This window comes from Hippopotamus amphibius, chromosome 10 (assembly GCF_030028045.1).
Source record: "Hippopotamus amphibius kiboko isolate mHipAmp2 chromosome 10, mHipAmp2.hap2, whole genome shotgun sequence".
NCBI lineage: Eukaryota > Metazoa > Chordata > Mammalia > Artiodactyla > Hippopotamidae > Hippopotamus > Hippopotamus amphibius.
The window spans coordinates 106007742-106029437 of NC_080195.1; the positions used below are offsets into that span (position 1 = coordinate 106007742).

Here is a 21696-nt window from a genome sequence, read left to right on the forward strand (position 1 = left end):
TGTGAACAAATGAAAATCAAAAGAAACTATACAGGTATTCACTATACATAATACCTGCATTTTAAAATATATTTGGAGGACTCCCCCAGTGCTGCAGTGATTAAGAATCTGTCTGTCAACGCAGGGGACACAGGTTCAAGCCCTAATCCAGGAAGATCCCATGTGCCACTGAGCAACTAAGCCCATGGGCCACAACTACTGAAGCCTGAGCACTTAGAGCCCGTGCTCTGCAACAAGAGAAGCCACAGCAATGAGTAGCCCCCACTCACTGCACCTAGAGGAAGCCCGTGTGCAGCAACCAAGACCCAAAGCAGCCAATAAATAAATAATTTATAATTAATAATTAAAAATAATTATAAAAAATGAAATATACTTGGAAATTTTCCACTTGAATGTGATTTTTGCTGCCAAAAATGCTATGTGCATCTAAAACACCTCGAGCTGCCCACCAAAGTGGAGGGAAATTTTTCAACATATTTTAAAATATTACAAATGAACTGTTTTAGTCCATGAAATGTTTCGAGCCCATTGTTCTATTCCAACTAGTTTGTGACAACAACTTTTGGACAGCAGGAAACAAAAATTTTAATGAAAACCATGAGTCAAAGAGTCCTTGTCAAGGCTTTTAATGAGTATGATTAATAAATGCAACCAAGAACTTCCTTCTTCCATTCAGACCCACATATTCTCATCTGGATTTTTTTTACCTATGACCTCACTGAAGCAAACCACTGACATACTCGGAATCAAACCTAAAAATGTATGAACCACAAAGTAATAATTCGAGTTTTTTTAAAAAGAGGCCTAACAACTGCACAGATATACGAAAAAATCATTGTTCACTTGAAATGGGTGAATTTCATAGTATTTAAATTGTACCTCAGTCGTTTGCTTATAAGGTAATATTCAAGCGTACAGCTCTTTGAAAAACCTCATTTTACCGTATAATTGATCATTACATTGTCTAATTGTTATAATTAACAGCTATGCCTTTGACTGCTTATTTCAACATTCATCCTTTATATTTTCCCTCTTACATATTTTTATAGTGTACATAATCTATTATTAAGGTACTTAAATAACCACCGAATGGGGGACTCAAATGGGTTCCTGATAAGGGCAGACGATCAAAAGAGCTTAGAGACCTCTGTTCCGGACACCACCCCCAAGGCCCAGACGTCGTCACGACCCTCTGCAAGGGACCCGTGCTCCCCCTGGCCAGGTCGCCCCGAAAACGAAAGCTCAGCGTGGCTTAACTCAGGACACGCCTACCCTTCGCGCACAGACGTCTACACAAACAAATCGCCTGACCCGCTCGGAAGCTTCCTCACTCCTTCCTCTCTTAACCCCCAAGCCTCCCCCACACCGCTTTCCCAGGTTCCCTTGTCCGCAACCCGGGCTGCGGAGGGGCAGGGCCAAAGACAGCGCCCTGGGGCTGCAACTAGCGGGAAGTAGGCGGGGGGGGGGGGGGGGCTGACGTCAGGCCGCGAGACCCGCGCAGGCGCACTGGGAAAGCTCCCACATCCTGCCAGGGTCGAGGCCTCCAGTGAGGAGCGCTCTTCCCAGAACCCAGGGGAGCATCGGGAGCGTGCAGTCCCCGGCCTGAAAGCGGGGGCGGGCGGCTGAGGCGGGGCTGCCCGCCGCTGCTCCACGCGCGTGCGCGGACGGTGGCACGCGCGCAGAAGGGACGACGCGTGCGCGGGAGTGGGTGGGCAGAGGGGCGGGGCGACACGGAGGGGGGCGCTGGCTGAGCGTGGGGCGCAGACCCGGGGGCCACTCGTGTGCCCAGGCTTCCCGCGTGCCGCACCGCGCTACCAGAGGGGACCGAAGATGTGACGGGAGGGCCGCCGACGGCCCGCGGACGATGTTCGCGCTCCTGGGCGCGACGGCCCTGATGCTGGTGGCTGGGGCGCCATGGGGGTTGCTCGCAGCCGCAGGTGAGAGGTGGGGGTCCGGGCACAGACTCGGGGACTGGGCGCGAGGCTGGACGGCGGCGGCGGCGGGGAAACCTCGGCCCGGGAAGTGGGTGGAGGGACAGACATCCTCTCTGGGAGAGCTCTGGTTGTTCATGGTCGCAGCGCTCACGCTGAAACCGACTTGGGGTTGAAAATCAAACAAGAGGAAGCGATGAAGATCCTTCCACGCCGCTTGCTTGGGGGCGCCCTCCCAGCCATCCCTTCCGTCCACTGGCAGCTCCCTGGGCTCCCACCCCCGCGGGGCTGGGTGTGCGAGGGCTTTGGTGTTTGAGAGGTTGTTGCCTTCCGAAAAATCCGGCAGCTCGACTGGACCATTTAATAATAAGCAAGGCTTCAGCCAGGAGCTTTGCTGCTGTTTTCTCAGTTTAGTAAACAATTTCTTGGTGCCTTGTGGGAGGGCGATAAGGTTTGCGAGGATTTCTCTGCCCTCAGGATTCGTACAGTCTAATCAAAAACATAATAATAAAAGAAAAATGCGCAGCCAAAACACAAAGGCTGGGAACCACCAGCCTAATTTGCTGCCTTTCTTTAACTTAGGGAGGATGCATTGAGGAATGGCGACTGTTATACGGTTGACTTTGTAGTGAGAAGGGTACCCAGAGAGAAACAGGGCCTAGCAGCTGAGAGCAGGTATCCAGGAGTAGGTGAGGCCGCCTAGTGGGCTTAAAATATTTCACTGTTTGCTTAGAAAATCACACCCTTATTTTCTGGGGTACATGGTATCCTATCTAGTCCTGAAGAATAAAACAGCCAGTTATTTTTACCAGCATAATAGGTTTCTTCCAGAATAGCAGACGAATTCCACTTTGGGACAAGCAAGCTATAGCAAAAACCTGAGGCAGATCCAGGAACAAAAAGAGAAGGTTACTTTATAGAGAAAAAGGAGGAAGTTGGGTGGAGTTGTTTTGAGGGAAAATCCATTGGAGGAAAGCAGGAGTTCAAGATGCTGCTGCTTTCACCATTGGCTGGGCTTGTTGCTGGGAGAGGAGAATTCTTCTTCTTGGGATCTGGAATAGGTAGTGAAAGTACATGAAAGGGGGGACTTCCCTGGTGGCACAGTGGTTAAGAATCCACCTGTCAATGCAGGGGACATGGGTTCCATCCCTGGCCAGGGAAGATCCCATATGCTGCCGAGCAGCTAAGCCGGTGAGCTGCAACTACTGAGCCTGTGCTCCGCCACAAGAGAAGCCACTGCAATGAGAAGCCCACACACCACGACAGAGTAGCTCCCACTTGCAGCAACTAGAGAAAACCCCCATGCAGCAATGAGGACCTAATGCAGTCAAAAAAAAAAAAAAAATTAAACAGAAAGTGCATGAAGGCGCTGTCTTCTGGCCTCCTGACTTCATTTTAAATGAGGTTTCCTTTATTCTGATTCACACCTATTTCTCAAACTCTTCCACAGATATAATATATAGCATATGGGTACTAGGGTCCTGGTGTAACCCCTGGTAATTTCTTTGGAGTCTTTTGTTCATGAAAAAAAAATTTTTTTTAATAAATTTATTTATTTATTTATTTATTGACTGTGTTGGGTCTTTGTTGCTGTGCGCACATGGGCTTTCTCTAGTTGCAGAAAGCGGGGCCTCCTCTTGGTTGTGGTGCACAGGCTTCTCATTGCAGTGGCTTCTCTTGTTGCGGAGCATGGGCTCTAGGTGCATGGGCTTCAGTAGTTGTGGCATGTGGGCTCAATAGTTGTGGCTCGAAGGCTCTAGAGCACAGGCTCGGTAGTTGTGGCACACGGGCTTAGTTGCTACACGGCATGTGGGATCTTCCCGGCCCACGGATCGAACCCATGTCCCCTGCATTGGCAGGTGGATTCTTAACCACTGTGCCACCAGGGAAGTCCCTGTTCATGAAAATTTTGCATTAAACTCATGTTTGCTCTTGTATAAAAAGAATTTCCCCAGAATTTTCATGTAAAGTTAACATTCCAGGCAGGTGTTCTTTAAGATCATAATTTTACTCTAGGTTAGAGGAGAGCGAAAATAAACTTCATATACAACTGGCATTTATTGCTTTCTTAACTATGTACCAGGCACTACTCTTAAGTGTTTTAAAGGTATGAACTCATTTAGCTTTCAGAACAAAGCTAGGCACTCTTATCCTCATTTTGTGGAAGAGAGGACTGAGGCCATAGAGCTAGCCAGTGCTTTACGGGGGGAAATCAAACCCTGAGAATCTGGCCTGAAAGCCCTGGGGCCTAAGGCTAGGCTTTTTCTAAGAGTCCCACAATTTAGTTCTTGACTATCCACCTGTATGTTAAGGGCTTAGTTCTCTTTCACTTAACTGATCTACTTTTTTCTCAAAAGTAGTAATATTCAAAAGTAAATGAAATGTTAACCCTAACTTGAGATCATAAGGTTGCTCTGTGTTTCAAAATCATACAACTATTCATACTTTCAAACCTAGTAAATACAACTCTGGGATCATAGTCTAAGAAAACTATCCAAAATATGGGAGGAAATTTATATTTGTGGAGATGTCTGTCTGGGTTTAAGTCAGGCTTAAAAATATAGTAAACCATTTCTAGTCATCAATATGAATATGAAAGATTGGAAGCAACCAATTGCATAAAGAGAAGTATTGTCTTAAGTACCCTTTTATGTATTTTACATGCTAAAGGTTGAAATAAACTGTTATAAAAGGGATATTGCTAATACTGATAGAACAAAATCTATGAACTCTAAAATCCTATTTAATAACTATTTCCAAGTCCGTGTCCATTTATCCGTCAGTTATTTGTTGGTCTCCCAAATGCCAAGATGCGTCTAACTCCAGGGTCTCCTTCCCTTAGTAGCAGAAGGATTTTATCCCTGAAGAAATACCTGGCTCCACCCCAGCTATCACATTTCTTCGTCCTTTCTCAGAGCCCAGAATTAATAGAATTAGAATATTCTGGGCCGGAGACTACAAATGCCATCAGACCTTTTGTGAACCCCTTAAACTCAGTCACTGTCCTTTGGCACCATAGAATCTCTAAAATTCCGGGATTTCCCTGGTGGCGCAGTGGTTAAGAATCCACCTGCCAATGCAGGGAACACAGATTTGATCCCTGGTCCAGGAAGATCCCACATGCCACAGAGCAACTAAGCCCACGAGCCACAACTACTGAGCCCATGTGCCACAACTACTGAGCCCATGTGCCACAACTACTGAAGCCCACGTGCCTAGAACCCATGCTTCACAACGAGAAGCCACCACAGTGAGAGGCCCTCGCACCACAGCAAAGAGTAGGCCCCGCTCACCGCAAGCAGAGAAAGCCGCATGTGGCAACGAAAAACCCAACACAACCATAAATAAATAAATGAATAAATAAATAAATTTAAAGAAAAAAATATCTCTAAAATTCCAACAACTGGGATGGAAATTAGGTTTAGAGTGGGATCAGGGGAAAGTAATTTTATTTGGCGATGCACTCTCAGAGAATCGGAGTATAAAATAGAGAATTGAGGGTGGGGAGATTCAATGAGTACCTCCCCAAATTAAAAAAAATTCGGAAGATATTTTCTCAGATATCTCCCCTTTTGACTGCATACCATAATGTCTCTAACTGGAAAGTAGAGGCACAATCCCAGTTTAAGAAAAAGTTCTACACAAGGCTCCCTATAGCAGAAAGTCTGTGAGGAGATAACATCCTTGTCCTGAAGCAGAAGTAAAGGCTAGAAATATTGTAGGAAGAAGAATAAACTTCAAAGCTGATCTTTTAAAAATTGTAATTTATCATCATTTAAGATCACTCCTTTGTGATAGGGAAAAAGTTCCCGTGAACTCAGCATTAGTCTGAGGACTCTGAACAATGCAGATTAAGTATGAAGTTATCTAGACCCTACCTTAAGGAACTTGCAGTCTGGTTGGCGGTCGTGTTTAACACAAAGAAACAATTTTTTTTAAAAGACATCTTCATTCAGCAAGTTTTGAGAGCCTGCTAGATGTCAGGTACTATGCTGAGTACATCTACTTTAGTGTGAAATTGAAGTATGCAGATTCACGATTGCAGTGTGTAAAGAAAGAGCAAGATGGGCAAGAGCTGCAGTATTTGAGGAAGGTTATCTATTAGGGGGAAACTGGAGCTGGGTCTTGGAGGATTTGGGTGGTCTGAGAGGAAGAGAAACACTATTTGGAGGGGCCAGAAAGGAAAAATCAGAAGAGAGGACATCCAACTGGTGGAAGATTTGTACTAGAAGTATAAGAAATCAAGGAGAAGGGGGGATACATTAAGAGTATGGGATGAACAGATACAAACTACTGTACATAAATAAGCAATAATGATTTACTGTATCACACAGGGAACTATAATCAGTGTCTTGTAATAACCTAAAATGGAAAATAATGTGAAACATATATGTATAAAACTGAATCACTTTGCTGCACACCTGAAACTAACACAGTATTGTAAATCAACTATACTTCAGTTTTTTTAAAAAAAACAGAAGAAATAAAATAGGTCTCTAGATGGAAGTCCTTAAAAATAAACAGGAGGGTTCAGGCTTGATATGTTCAACAGTCAAGACCTTTTCAGGTTCCTGTAGGGAGGGCATGGCTGACATGACAAACTTTCATATCTCTATCCATTGTTATGTGAATGTTTGGTTCCTGTGAGTAGGTGTCACCTCTGAAACCGCATCGGTTCTGTTCTCTATCAGAGTATATCCCTCTCTGAAAATAGTATGTGAAACAAAACTGAGGCTGTTAAACAGTTGGACCCTATATCCTTTACATCAGTATTAATTTTTTTTTAGTATCACTGCTAAGACCAAAGAAAAATACTATTTTTACCCCCCTAGAGTAATGGAAATAAAAACAAAAATAAGTGGGACCTAATGAAACTTCAAAGCATTAGAGAAATGCAAATCAAAATGACAATGAGGTATCACCTCACACCGGGTAGAATGGGCATCATCAGAAAATCGACAAACAGTAAATGCTGGAGAGGGTGTGGAGAAAAGGGAACACTCTTGCACTGTTGGTGGGAATGTAAATTGATATAACCACTATGGAGAACAGTATGGAGGTTCCTTGCAAAACTAAAAATAGAGTTACCACATGACCCAGCAATCCCACTGCTGGGCCTATACCCAGAGAATGCCATAATTCAAAAAGACACATGCACTCCAGTGTTCATTGAAGCACTATTTACAATAGCCAGGACATGGAAACAACCTAAATGTCCATCAATAGGTGAATGGATAAAGAAGATGTGGTATGTATATACAATGGAATATTAGTCAGCTGTAAAAAGCAATGAAACTGGGACATTTGTAGAGACATGGATGGACCTAGAGACTGTCATACAGAGTGAAGTGAGTCAGAAAGAGAAAAATATCGTATATTAACACATATGTGGAATATAGAAAAATGGTACAGATCAACCAGTTTGCAAGGCGGAAATAGAGACACAGATGTAGAGAACAAACATATGGACACCAAGTGGGGAAAGCGGGAAGGGTTGGGGGGGGATGAACTGGGAGATTAGGATACCAAATTGTATGCTCTAAATATATGCAGTTTATTGTAAAAAAAAAAAAAAATACTATTTTTATACAGAGACTTTTTTTTCCAATTAAAAGGCAGTGCTTACCTTTTTAATGATTTATTTTTTCCACTTTTATTGAGATATAATTGACATATAATGTTGGCTTTTTTTAGATTTTAAAAACTCAACCATTTTCCAGCTCTCTTGAATGCAGAGATGGAAATAATTAGCAGCCTCCCCATGCTGAGAGCAGACACTAGGATTTTTTAGATTTTTTTTTGTATACTTAGTTTTGTTATATTTAAATGTATTCATTCTCCAATCAGTGATGTGAAGGAAAGAATAATATTTTAAAATATCTATAGTATGTGTATACGTATGTATGTATAACTGTCTTCTTTCTTACTGCCTCAACAGGGGGAACAAATCTAAAATGTCCTGAAAATGATAGCATCAGCATCATTGATGACAACTTCATCCTGAAGTGGAGCAGCAGCAGTGAGTCTGTCAGGAATATGACTTTTTCAGCAGAATATAAAATGTACGTTACTCTACTTATTGATTGGCTGAGTAATTTTTTACCCCTTTAACACCATAAATTTTTTTTTTTCAGATTAGGAATCATTTGGTTTTTTCATTTTTTAAGAAAATGAAAATATTTTACATAATATTTATAACTTCATTTCTACCAATAGGGAGTTGATCAAATTCACCTTTGGGTGCTAAAACAAGAGATTTTGGGGGACGAGGCTAGCAGACGACTTCTGTAGTCCACAGCCAACGCTTCTCGGTCCTAGATGCTCCAACCTCTTTAAATATAAATTAAAGTCTGACCTAGAGCATACCTTGAGGTTGTGGGAACGTGCCCCAAAGGCCTACCCTAGGTCTTGGAATAGGTTGTCTGTGTTCACGCTTTCCTATTGCCTCCATCATACACAAAGTTTTAATTTTAGATACACTTTATAAGCATCAGTATACTGGACCCTGTATTCCCACAGACTCAGTGTTTGTGGCGTTTCCACCTTCTCCCTAGTGCTACCTTTCTACTTAATGATAGGCAGACAGGGAGTTGTGGAGGAAAGGATTACAGAAGGAAGCACCGCTCAGGAAGTATAGTATTTGCTTTGGGTGCAGGGGCCCTGTCCACTACCTGTGATCCCTGTCCACGTAAGAGCAGGCAGGGAATCAGGCAGTGAAGAAATGAGGTGTAGGACCTCTAGAACCAGGATTCCACCACTTCAGCCACAGCCCTGTTGTTCTCCAGTTGCTTGTTAGTAATCTATTAATAATTCACGTGTCTGTGTATATAGAGTTGACCCTTGAACAATGGCGGGAGTTAAGGATGCTGACCCACCCCCCACCCCCATCCCCGTGCAGTCGGAAATCTGAGTATAACTTTACAGTTAGGCGCCCCGTATCTGTGGTTCTGCATCCATGGATTCAGCCAGCCCTAGATGGTGTAGTAGTGTAACATGTATTTACTGAAAGACATCTGCATGTAAGTGGGCTCACACATTTCAAACCCGTGTTGTTCAAGGGTCAACCATATATATGTATACACATACACACACACATGTACATGGTTTTTCTCAGAACTAATAATTTAAGAATTCTCATCGTTAGAGATTTTCTTTTTTTTTTTTATAAATTTATTTATTTTATTGGCTGTGTTGGGTCTTCGTTGCTGCACACGGGCTTTCTCTACTTGCGGTGAGCAGGGGCTACTCCTCGTTGTGGTGCGCAGGCTCCTCATTGTGGTGGCCTCTCTTGTTGCAGAGCACAGGCTCTAGGCACGTGGGCTTCAGTCGTTGTGGCACATGGGCGCAATAGTTGTGGCTCACAGGCTCTAGAGCACAGGCTCAATAGTTGTGACGCATCGGTTTAGTTGCTCTGCTGCATGGGGAATCTTCCTGGGGCAGGGATGGAACCCGTGTCCCCTGCATTGGCAGGCGGATTCTTAACCACTGCACTACCTAGGAAGTCCTAGAGATTTTCTTTAACTTGAACTTTCAGTTTTGTTACCAATTTTGTTCTATGCCTTAGTTCAGAATGTCCTTGTTAAACAACTATTTTAGGTATAACAGAGATTATTTCAGATTTCTTTCTTTAAAAGTACCCCTGTAATAAAGAACAAAGCCATAAACAGTTGTTCTCATGTTCTTGTTCCTTCACAGGTTCTATTGCTTCTACTAAATTCTCCACTTCATGATAATCTTTTATTTTTCCATTCTGATTTTAGTATCCAGTGCATTATTTCAGTGTTTTCTTTCTCTGTTCTGTTCTGCTAGCTTTATAAACAATTGCCTTTTAAGAATATGCCAGGTAAGGGAGTCCAACTCGAGGATGGAAGATGCCTTAGAGGACTGGGGCAGGGAGGGTGGGGGGGAATCGAGGGGGGGGCGTCAAGGAAGGGAGGGAATATGGGGATATGTGTATAAAAACAGTTGATTGAACCTGGTGTACCCCCCAAAAAAATAAAATAAAATAATAAAAAAAAAAAAAAAAAAAAAAAGATCAATCATAAAAGAAAAAAAAAAAAAAAAAAGAATATGCCAGGTTACAAGTTTGGGGAGCCAGTTTAGAGGTTCCTGTGGTGTAGTATTGTATGGACGTGAGCCAGGCTGCTTGGGTTTAAATCCATCCTCTGCTACTAATTCTATTACAGTTTCCTTATCTTTTCAGTAAAGATAAAAAATTAGTATCATTGTGTGTAATTTATGATTCAAACCAGGATACTTCTGAGAGTGAACAGAAGCACTTGATTTTAGAGAAGCTGAAACAATAAGCTTAAACGAGCACAGACCCAGGCAGACTGGGCTGGAACACCCCAGTGATGAAGCATCTAACTCAGAACGCTGTTGTAAATGAGTGTTGCACAATTGTGTATCATGTGCACGGAACAGTGGTGGGGAGCACATGATCTACTAAAGTGTATGTTGTAATGTAGCGAATGTAATATGTAACCCGAGTGTAAGTTAATGTCAGCGGCAGACAGATATTTTTTTCCCATCTAGTGTTTCTCAGAACGTAAGACATGTCCCTGGTGATAAATGAAACACAGACACATAAAGAAGCTACTGGGATACCAGTGCCTGTAGAATACACGCTCATCTAAACATCAGTGTTTCTGGCTTATAGCTAAAATGTATTACGTAGTGTGTAGTCTTCATTCAACAAACACTAAATGCCTTTTATGCCAAACACTCTTCTGGGTACTCGGAATACTTTAGTGAATTAGGAGAGACGAAGATGGCATGAAGTTTTATTATGAAACTGGTTTTATGAAATGAATTTTCTGTTGGTTACATATTTATTTTCAAGTTACATTTCTGTTGTGATCTAAATACTGTCTATGATAACTTTTTTTTTTTTTAATATGGAAGTATCTACCACTGCGGTAGCTCCCTTACATGTAAAAGCAGTTGTAATAGAGTGGGCAGCTGCATCTCCTGAAGCAGGAAAGACAGATGTAAAGAGTAAGGGTGGGACTTCCCTGGCGGCACAGTGGTTAAGAATCCACCTGCCAGTGCAGGAGACACGGGTTCAAGCCCTGGTCTGGGAAGATCCCACATGCCGCGGAGCAACTAAGCCTGTGTACCACAACTACTGGGCCTGTGCTTTAGAGCCTGCGAGCTGCAACTACTGAGCCCACATGCTGCAACTACTGAAGCCCTCACACCTAGAGACCGTGCTCTGCAACAAGAGAAGCCACCGCATTGAGAAGCCCGAGCACTGAAACGAGGAGTAGCCCCTGCTCTCTGCAACTAGAGAAAGCCCATGCACAGCAATGAAGAGCCAACGCAGCCAATAAATAAATTTAAAAATAAATAGAGACTTCCCTGGTGGCACAGGGGCTAAGAATCCGCCTGCCAGTATAGGGGATACGGGTTCGATCCCTGGTCCAGGAAGATCCCACAAGCTGCAGAGCAGCTAATCCCATGCACCACAACTATTGAGCCTGTGCTCTACAGCCCGTGAGCCACAGCTACTGATCCCATGTGCCACAACTACTAAAGCCCGTGTGCCTAAAGCCTGGCCTCCACAGGAGGAGAAGCCACCACGAGCCTGCGCACCACAATGAAGAGTAGCCACTGCTCGCCACAGCTAGAGAAAGCCCATGTGCAGCAACAAAGACCCAATGCAGCCACTAAATAAATAAATAAGTTTATGTAATATACATATTAAATAAATAAATAAATCTACCATTTAAAAAAAAAAAAAAGAGTGAGTGTAAGTTGAAACCATATCAAGGCTTAGGTTTAAATTTTTTATAAGGTTCTCCAGATAAATGGACCAGAGATGCATTACTGGCTTTTTGTATGGTGCTTATTTTATTTTGACCCTCTGTGCCCCTGATTTAAAGCAGCCTGTGTACTGTACCCACTTCCCAGACTTCCTTAATCTCCTGATTTCTCTGGAATTATATTTTCTGGAATTACATTTTCTAATGAATGACATTTGAGGGGGAAAAATCTGAATTTTTGTTTAGATTTTTAAAGTCAGGATTTTTAAAAAAATAGATTCTGATGTGGAGGAATTTCTCAGGAAGATTTGCATTTAAATTAAGGTATTACTAATGCCAACTCTAATCTCAGAGGTCAGAAAGGTAAAGGAGAAGGGGAAACTTGCCAGGAATGAAGTGTAAATGGTAGTGTATGTTATTGGTAACTTTTAAAAACTGTTTCTTTTTTGAAAAATAAGGTAGACTTGAATTGGAGTCAGCACAAACATTTAGGTATCATCCCTAATTTCTATTAGCTTTTAATAAAGAGCATCCTTAGCGTTTTATTAAAGATGCTTTAGGGACTTCCCTGGTGGTCCAGTGGTGAAGACTTCGCACTCCCAGTGCAGGGCGACTGGGTTCAATCCCTGGTCAGGGAACTAGATCCCACATGCATGTCACAACTAAGAGCCCTCATGCCGCACACAGCTAAAAAAATAAAAAATAAAAAAGATCTTGCATGCCACAACCAAGATCCTGAGTGCTGCAGCTAAGACCCAGTGCAGCCAAATGGATAAATAAATATTTTAAAAATAAATAAACATGCTTTAACATCTTTAAAATGAGGTCTACAATATTACCAAAAAAATAAAAATCAGCTAGTGCTAGAACTATGAATTAGGCTTGCCAAAAATGCCTTCTCAGAGGATAGTTTCTGTTTGGTTTAAGCCAGACAGGGCTTACCATAGGCAAAAATTTTGAAATCTAATGTTTGTTTTCTGTTCCTCACTTCACTTCAGCCTCCTCTCCCCTTTGTAGCAACATGTGCTTTTTGTTTTAGACACTTTGCCAACTTGATTTCTTGATGTGCTTAAAAAAAACCCTAATATCACTCAAACTTTTTGATGGACTAAATCCACGTTGAGAAGTTTGTTATTTTATGTTAACATTTTAAGTCCTTTGTTTCTAGTGATGCAACAGAAGGAATTACAGAGTTCAGTATGTAGAAGGAATGGTTTGGTTTAGAGAAGAGCAGAGGAAATTCTCAAACCATACTGATTCTGAGGTCTTTCTTAGGGCTAGTAAATCTCTTCATAGGAGGAGGTCAGAAGGAAATCATCAAATCCAGTTCCCAGATTTTCAGTAAGGAAGGAGAGGGTCCAGAATAGACAGTAGTTGGCCAAAAGTCAGACAACTATTTTTAACAAAGCCAACACTAAGTCCACCTTTATCTTACAGGTGCTTTCTTTCTCTGCTTCTTTGAAATCTTAATGCAGCCACCCACAGAATTACAGAACTGTATTGAAAAGTTAACTACAGGGAACTCTGCTCAATGTTATGTGGCAGCTGGGTGGGAGGGGAGTCTGGGGGAGAATGAATACATACATATTTATGGCTGAGTCGCTTTGCTGTGCACCTGAGACTATCACAACATTGTTAATCAGCTATACTCCAATATAAAATAAAAAGTTTTAAAAGAAAGTTAACTGTATGTCAGAATTGTTCCATTGTATTAATAATAACTCGGTATATATACATTGAAAAAGAGTAGATCATTACACACAAAAATATTGTCAGGACATTAACTCAAGTAGAAGAAAGAACTACTTATACTGACTTTAATGTTAATGTCAATAGAAAACGTGTTTGTCACTCTTGTATTTACAGTGTTCGTTCATTCATTTGCTTTTTTATCTTGAAGGCCCTGGATGGATAATTGGGAAAAATTGCCTGGGTGTCAACATATTGCTAGTACCGAATGCAGCTTTTCTTCAGTCCAGCTTAAAAGCTTTCATAAATGTGTTTATGAAAATATTGAATTGCGCATAAGAGCAGAAAAAGGAAACAACACTTCTCAATGGCATGAGGTTAAGCCATTTATACCATTTCTAAAAGGTAAGAAAAAGTCGCCAGCTGAATGACATTGTGTTTTTTATTAACTATTAGCAGGACAGCTCTCTCCCCAAGCCCATTCATTTGTATGATATAAAATCTCCCACCTTAAAAAAAAAGAAAGAAAGAAAAAGAAAAAGATCAAAGATTCCCTTAAATCGGTATCTTCTTCCTGCTATGGCCTCATTTTCTTGCCTTCCTTATAGTGGCTGTTCTCGAAATATGGTCTCTAGGGTCCTTTGAAGAGGTCTGTAAAGTCGAAACTATTTTCCCAATAATTCTAAGACTTACTTGCCTTTTTCATTTTCATTCTCTCTTTGAGTGTACTCTGGAGTTTTCTAGAGGCTGTTTGATGTGATCTGGTGACTGACTGAATGCAGAAATAGGTATGAGACACAGCTGTCTTCTTTATTAAGCCAGAGATTAAAGAGATTTGAACAAAATGTGAAATAGCATCTTCTAAGTTTTTTGGCTTGTTTGCTTTGGGAAATATAGTCATTTTTTATCACAAATATTTTTTATCAGGTAATGGATTTTATCGTTACTGGTTTTTAATGAATCAATAGATTTTTTAAAATTTTTATCAATTTTAATGTTTTTTAAAAAATCATATTTTTATATATATATATTTATTTTTGGCTGTGTTGGGTCTTTGTTGCTGCGTGTGGGCTTTCTCTAGTTGTGGCCAACGGGGGCTACTCTTCGTTGCGGTGCACGGGCTTCTCATTGCAGTGGCTTCTCTTGTTGCGGAGCACGGGCTCTAGGCACGCGAGCTTCAGTAGTTGCAGCACTCGGACTCAGTAGTTGTGGCTCACGGGCTTAGTTGCTGCTCAGCATGTGGAATTTTCCCGGACGAGGGCTCGAACCCATGTCCCCTACATTGGCAGGCGGATTCTTAACTACTGTGCCACCAGGGAAGTCCCAGTTTTAATATTTAATATGTGAAATATTCAAAGACATAGCCCATGTAAATGAAAGCTCTTTAGGACCCTCCATTTCTCTAAGAGTGTGGAGAGATCCGGAGACCAAAAAGTTTGAGAACCACTGCCATGTACCAAAACTCTCTGTGCGCTTTTCCTCCCACTCCCTCTTCAGCCCTCTCCATTCGAACTGTGTTCCCCATCACTACATGAGAACCACTCTTGCCAAGGTCGCCGTGCCCACCTCGATGCCGAGCGGCCTCCCAGTCCTCTTCCAGCCCAGTTCCTCTGTGGCATCGGCATGATTATCACTCCATTCTTCTTGAAACCCTTCCATCTCTGATCTCTAGGGCGCTGCTCTCTCCTGGCTCTCCTCCTGCTCCTTGGTTGCTCCTTTGCCAGTTTCTTCTTGTCCCCCAGACCTTTAAATGTTAGACGGCTGCAGGGCTCAGTCCTCAGGGCTCGGTTGTTGAACGTCTTCTTCCTACGCGCCCTCGCCAGGAATCATGCGGCTTTCTTTACCATGTGTGCCCTTGACCCGGCCCCATTCCTTCTCCTCACCTTAGGGTCATGTCACCAGCTCTCTATTCAGCATCTCTGCTTAGAAGTCTAAAAGTCGTCTCAAGGGTTTTTTTTTTTAGAATTTATTTCATTTTTAATTTTTTAAATTATTTTTACAATTTGATTGATTGATTGATTGATTGATTGGCTGCATTGGGTCTTTGTTGCTGCATGCAGGCTTTCTGTAGTTGCGGTGAGCTGGGGCTACAGAGTTGTCTTCCCCAAATGTAAATCAGGTCTCAGCAGCCCTCCAGTGACCTTACAGACACAGACTACGGAGTTCTGCCTCCTACCTGGCTTCTAGCTGCCCATCTGATCTCATTTTCTACCACTCAGCCATTCGAACGCCCCCTCTTGTCTCTTGAAAATGATGAGCACATTCCCATCTCAGGGGCTCTTCCCTTAGTGCCCCTCAGCCTGGGATGCTTTTTCCTTAGAGACGTGCGTGAGCAACTCCCTCACCTTGTCCAGGTCTCAGCTCCAGCGTTTCAGGGAGCCTTCTTCCCACTAACTTACCTGAAACAGCTCTTGCTGCCATTCTCTGCCCCTTTAAGTAACTTTATTTTTTTCTCATGGCACACATGACTTTGTAACATTGTATGTATTTGCTTATTTGGGATTTTTGGCCACATCCAGCACTAAAGTGTAAGCTCCTTGAGGGCTTTTCTCCGTTTTATATGCCAGGCACATAGTGAGTGCTTAGAATTGTTTGTTATATGAATTTGGGGCTTGTATTAGTGAGCTTATATAGTAAATGTTTTTATTTTTACAGCTCAAATTGGTCCTCCAGATGTACATTTAGAAGCCGAAGATAAGGCAATAATAATAAACATCTCTCCTCCTGGAACAAATTATAGTATCATGTGGGCTATGGATCATTTGAACTTTAAGTATAGCGTAGTTATCTGGGAAAACTCTTCAAGTCCAGAAGTAAGCATTATTTTTATCTTTGATGTGAGAGAAGAATGACATGAATTAATTCTAAAATTTGATGTTATACTTTTTTAAAGAACAGACTTCTTCATTTTTTTTTTTATTATAGGAAAGGACTGAAACTATTTATTCGGGAGGTAAAATTTATAAACTCTCACCAGGGACTACTTATTGTTTAAAAGTTAAAGCAAAACTGCTTTCACCAAGAAAAAATGGTTTCTATAGTCCAGTGCATTGTGTAAACACCACAGGTAAGGAGGAAGTTTTGCTTTAGATTCAATAACTATATATATATAAATTGACAACCTATTAATTTTGGCATTTTTCCAATAGTTGCTGACGTCTATGTGATGGTTTAATAGACATTAAAATAAACGCATTCTAACAGCATTTACATAAGCAACAAATGTTATTTGGAATTTTTGTCTCCAGTAAATAGTAATGAAAATTCTGTGTAAACGTCCAAGTATTTTCTAATGACAAAAATTTCTTGTTTCTTCAGAATCCATGTGAAGGGGGAGTAGTTGCTAGAAGAACACTTTGTCTTCCAAAAAGTATACCTTTATAGATGAAATGTTAAAATATGAAAGCACCCTCATGCATTTGATCAGTGACATCTTACCAACAGTTAAGGTTTAAGGATAGGAGCTTGGATTTATGATTTTAATTATAAATTTAATATGCTTTGTTTTTAAAAATCAAACAGTATAGAAGGGTTTAAAGGTTTCCTCTCCTGTCTCCTGACCCCCAATTCCATTTACCAGAGATAAACATCACCAGGAGTCTGTGTACAATCTTTCATGCTTTTTTCAGGGCTTGTATAAAGATATACTCAGACTTACAATTTTGGGAGTTTTGTCTTTTAAATTAAAAGATAAGGTCCTGCTGGATATATATTTATATATGTATGTATATATATATATATTTTTTAATATTTATTCATTTGGTTGCACCGGGTCTTAGTTGCAGCAGGCAGGCTCCTTAGTTGCGGCTCGCCAACTCCTTAGTTGTAACATGTGAACTCTTAGTTGTGGCATGCATGTGGGATCTAATTTCCTAACCAGGGATCAAACCCAGCCCCCCCACCCCCCACCCCATTGGGAGCGTGGAGTCTCATCCAATGTGCCACCCGGGAAGTCCCCAGATACATTTTAAACTTGCTTGTTTAACCCTGTGTATTGAGGCTCTCTTTTTATGCCAGTACATATAGATCTACCACATTCTTTTAAGTGGCTGCATAGTATTACCTTGTGTGAATACACACCATAGCTTATTTAGCTGTTACCTCATAATGATAAAGTGCGAGCTTTGTATCTTCTTGCCCCTGTGCTGTTAAGAATTCTTGCCATCTGTTATCTCACTGGAGTAAATGCGTGTGCTTTTTTGTGCATTCTTTGTCTTCTAGAGAAACATAAAGTACCTTCACCGGAAAATATACAAATCCATGCTGAAAATCAAGTCTATGTTCTTAAATGGGATTACGCATATGAAAACACGACTTTTCGAGCTCAATGGTCCTAGTAAGTTCTATTCCATACATGTCCTTTTGCGGTTTATTTTGCCCAGTTTGTTAGGCTTCTTTTCACTCTGCTTCAGCCACTGCTGCTCCGTGCACATGTGCAGCCTGGCGGAAAGGTAGTTGTAATATGTTGCAACTGGGGTATTTGATTCTAGTCCCTGGATGTCATTGAGCTAATCACTTAACTTCTTTGGGCCTCAGTTTCTTCACTTGCTGTGAAATGGGTATATTCTAATAACATCTAGTGTTCTTACTGGCTCTCTTCCTCTTTTGTTTCTTTCTTTTTTTTTTAAAGGTGTGATTCTAGTTGTATGTGTTATTTCCTGAGTCGGGAATATTTGACACATGGCCGTGATCTTTTCTTCAGAACCCACTTCTTCCATGAGTCCTTGAAATAATCTCAGTCCAATCGCTCTGTCCTGTTCAAGTTAGCCTTCCCATTGTCTTGATTATTTTAGTGGCTTTGACAGATTTTTTTTATAAGTTTATTTTATTATTTATTTATGTATTTATTCATTTTTGGCTGCATTGGGTCTTCATTGCTACGCTCATGATTTCTCTAGTTGAGGCAAGCAGGGGTGCGCAGGCTTATTGTGGTGGCTTCTCATTGCAGAGCAGAGGCCCTAGAGCGCATGGGCTTCAGTAGTTGTGGCACACGGGCTGAGTTGCTCCTCGCCATGTGGGATCTTCCTGGATTAGGGGAATCAAACCCATGTCAGCTGCGTTGGCAGGCAGATTCTTAACCACTGTGCCACCAGGGAGGTCCCAGATTTTTTTTTAAAGATATACTTTTCTTTCCTCTAGTAGGTTTTTTTTTTTTTTTAATTTATGTTTTGGCTGCATTGAGTCTTTGTTGCTGCAAGTGGGCTTTCTCCAGTTGTGACAAACGGGGTCTATTCTTCATTGCGGTACACAGGCTCAGTGGCTTCTCTTGTTGCAGAGCACGGGCTCTAGGCATGTGGACTTCAGTAGTTGTGACACGCAGACTCAGTAGTTGTGGCTCACGGGCTTAGTGTCTGAGTGGCATGTGGGATCTTCCCAGACCAGGGATCGAACCCATGTCCCCTGCATTGGCAGGCGGATTCTTAACCACTGTGCCACCAGGGAAGTCCTGCGCCACCAGGGAAGTCCTTTGGAAGATTTTTAGTGATTACTTTAGTGGGAAATTAAGAAAGATGGAGAGAACCGTGCTCTATGTGATTGAGTAGAGACCAGCCAAATACAAGTGAAGCTTAGCACCACATGGGTGGAGGAGGACTGCATATAGTTGATATTGATTGGAAAACTGCCAGGGATAAATAGGGAGACGAGAAGAGGATAATCAAGTGAAAGGTAAAGTGGACTCTGGGGAGAGAGGGGATGGGAAACAAAAAGATATTGAGGGCAGAGGAATACAGGGACCAAAGGTATGGTATGGTATGGTATAGTATAGTACAGTCCAGTACAGTATACTATACTAGAGTGCAGTGCAGTATAGCATACTACAGTATAGTATAGTGCAGTGCATTGTAGCATGCCACAGTATAGTGTAGTGCAGTATATAGCATACTACAGTATAGTGTAGTGCAGTACGGTGTAGCATGCCACAGTATGGTGTAGTGCAGTACAGTGTAGCATGCCACAGTATGGTGTAGTGCAGTACGGTGTAGCATGCTACAGTATAGTGTAGTGCAGTGCGGTGTAGCATGCCACAATATGGTGTAGTGCAGTGCGGTGTAGCATGCCACAGTATAGTGTAGTGCAGTACGGTGTAGCATGCCACAGTATGGTGTAGTGCAGTACAGTGTAGCATGCCACAGTATGGTGTAGTGCAGTATGGTGTAGTGCAGTACGGTGTAGCATGCCACAGTATAGTGTAGTGCAGTACGGTGTAGCATGCCACAGTATAGTGTAGTGCAGTACGGTGTAGCATGCCACAGTATGGTGTAGTGCAGTGCAGTGTAGCATGCCGCAGTATAGTGTAGTGCAGTGCAGTATATAGCATACTACAGTATGGTGTAGTGCAGTACAGTGTAGCATACTACAGTATAGTGTAGTGCAGTGCATTGTAGCATGCTACAGTATAGTGTAGTGCAGTACGGTGTAGCATGCCACAGTATAGTGTAGTGCAGTGCATTGTAGCATGCCACAGTATAGTGTAGTGCAGTACGGTGTAGCATGCTACACTATGGTGTAGTGCAGTGCATTGTAGCATGCCACAGTATAGTGTAGTGCAGTACGGTGTAGCATGCCACAGTATGGTGTAGTGCAGTGCGGTGTAGCATGCCACAGTATAGTGTAGTGCAGTGCATTGTAGCATGCCACAGTATAGTGTAGTGCAGTGCATTGTAGCATGCCACAGTATAGTGTAGTGCAGTACGGTGTAGCATGCCACAGTATGGTGTAGTGCAGTGCGGTGTAGCATGCCACAGTATGGTGTAGTGCAGTGCATTGTAGCATGCCACAGTATAGTGTAGTGCAGTATGGTGTAGCATGCCGCAGTATAGTGTAGTGCAGTACGGTGTAGCATGCTACAGTATGGTGTAGTGCAGTGCATTGTAGCATGCCACAGTATAGTGTAGTGCAGTACGGTGTAGCATGCCACAGTATGGTGTAGTGCAGTGCATTGTAGCATGCCACAGTATGGTGTAGTGCAGTACGGTGTAGCATGCCGCAGTATAGTGTAGTGCAGTACGGTGTAGCATGCCGCAGTATAGTGTAGTGCAGTACGGTGTAGCATGCCGCAGTATAGTGTAGTGCAGTGCATTGTAGCATGCCACAGTATAGTGTAGTGCAGTACGGTGTAGCATGCCACAGTATAGTGTAGTGCAGTACGGTGTAGCATGCCACAGTATGGTGTAGTGCAGTGCGGTGTAGCATGCCGCAGTATAGTGTAGTGCAGTGCAGTATATAGCATACTACATTATGGTGTAGTGCAGTACAGTGTAGCATATTACAGTATAGTGTAGTGCAGTGCATTGTAGCATGCTACAGTATAGTGTAGTGCAGTACGGTTAGCATGCCGCAGTATAGTGTAGTGCAGTACGGTGTAGCATGCCACAGTATAGTGTAGTGCAGTACGGTGTAGCATGCTACAGTATGGTGTAGTGCAGTGCATTGTAGCATACCACAGTATAGTGTAGTGCAGTACGGTGTAGCATGCCGCAGTATAGTGTAGTGCAGTACGGTGTAGCATGCCACAGTATAGTGTAGTGCAGTACGGTGTAGCATGCTACAGTATGGTGTAGTGCAGTGCATTGTAGCATACCACAGTATAGTGTAGTGCAGTACGGTGTAGCATGCCGCAGTATAGTGTAGTGCAGTACGGTGTAGCATGCCACAGTATGGTGTAGTGCAGTGCAGTGTAGCATGCCATAGTATAGTGTAGTGCAGTGCAGTATATAGCATACTACAGTATGGTGTAGTGCAGTGCATTGTAGCATGCCACAGTATAGTGTAGTGCAGTTCATTGTAGCATGCCACAGTATAGTGTAGTGCAGTACGGTGTAGCATGCCACAGTATGGTGTAGTGCAGTACGGTGTAGCATGCCGCAGTATAGTGTAGTGCAGTACGGTGTAGCATGCCACAGTATGGTGTAGTGCAGTACGGTGTAGCATGCCGCAGTATAGTGTAGTGCAGTACGGTGTAGCATGCCACAGTATGGTGTAGTGCAGTACGGTGTAGCATGCCACAGTATGGTGTAGTGCAGTACGGTGTAGCATGCCGCAGTATAGTGTAGTGCAGTACGGTGTAGCATGCCACAGTATGGTGTAGTGCAGTACAGTGTAGCATGCCACAGTGTAGTGTAGTGCAGTACGGTGTAGCATAGGTAAGGCAGGAAAGGAAGAGTGAGGAGAAAGACTAGAAAGACACAGAAAGAAGGAGGACTGAGAGAAGGGAAGCCGGTACTGCTGTGATTGTTGCTCTGCACCCTGTGGGGTTAGTTTTGAAGCAGTAACAGTTTGTATAATAAAAGCGTTCATGTCATCGATGCCCT

General features: G+C 42.5%; 1 protein-coding gene across 2 annotated transcripts in view; it reads left to right on the forward strand.

The window, feature by feature from the left end:
- Positions 1–1681: 1681 nt before the first annotated feature.
- The window catches only part of IFNAR1 (interferon alpha and beta receptor subunit 1), a 30957-nt gene continuing 10942 nt past the window's right edge, over positions 1682–21696 (forward strand). Inside the window, exons 1-6 of one of the 2 annotated variants that reach the window (XM_057697331.1) lie at positions 1684–1937; positions 7870–7993; positions 13596–13789; positions 16040–16197; positions 16310–16451; positions 17606–17720. In XM_057697331.1, coding sequence (XP_057553314.1) covers positions 1865–1937; positions 7870–7993; positions 13596–13789; positions 16040–16197; positions 16310–16451; positions 17606–17720 — 806 coding nt within the window. In that variant the 5' untranslated portion in view covers positions 1684–1864. Of the gene's footprint in view, positions 1938–7869; positions 7994–13595; positions 13790–16039; positions 16198–16309; positions 16452–17605; positions 17721–21696 lie in introns of both variants that reach the window. The other variant, XM_057697332.1, reaches the window with a different exon arrangement.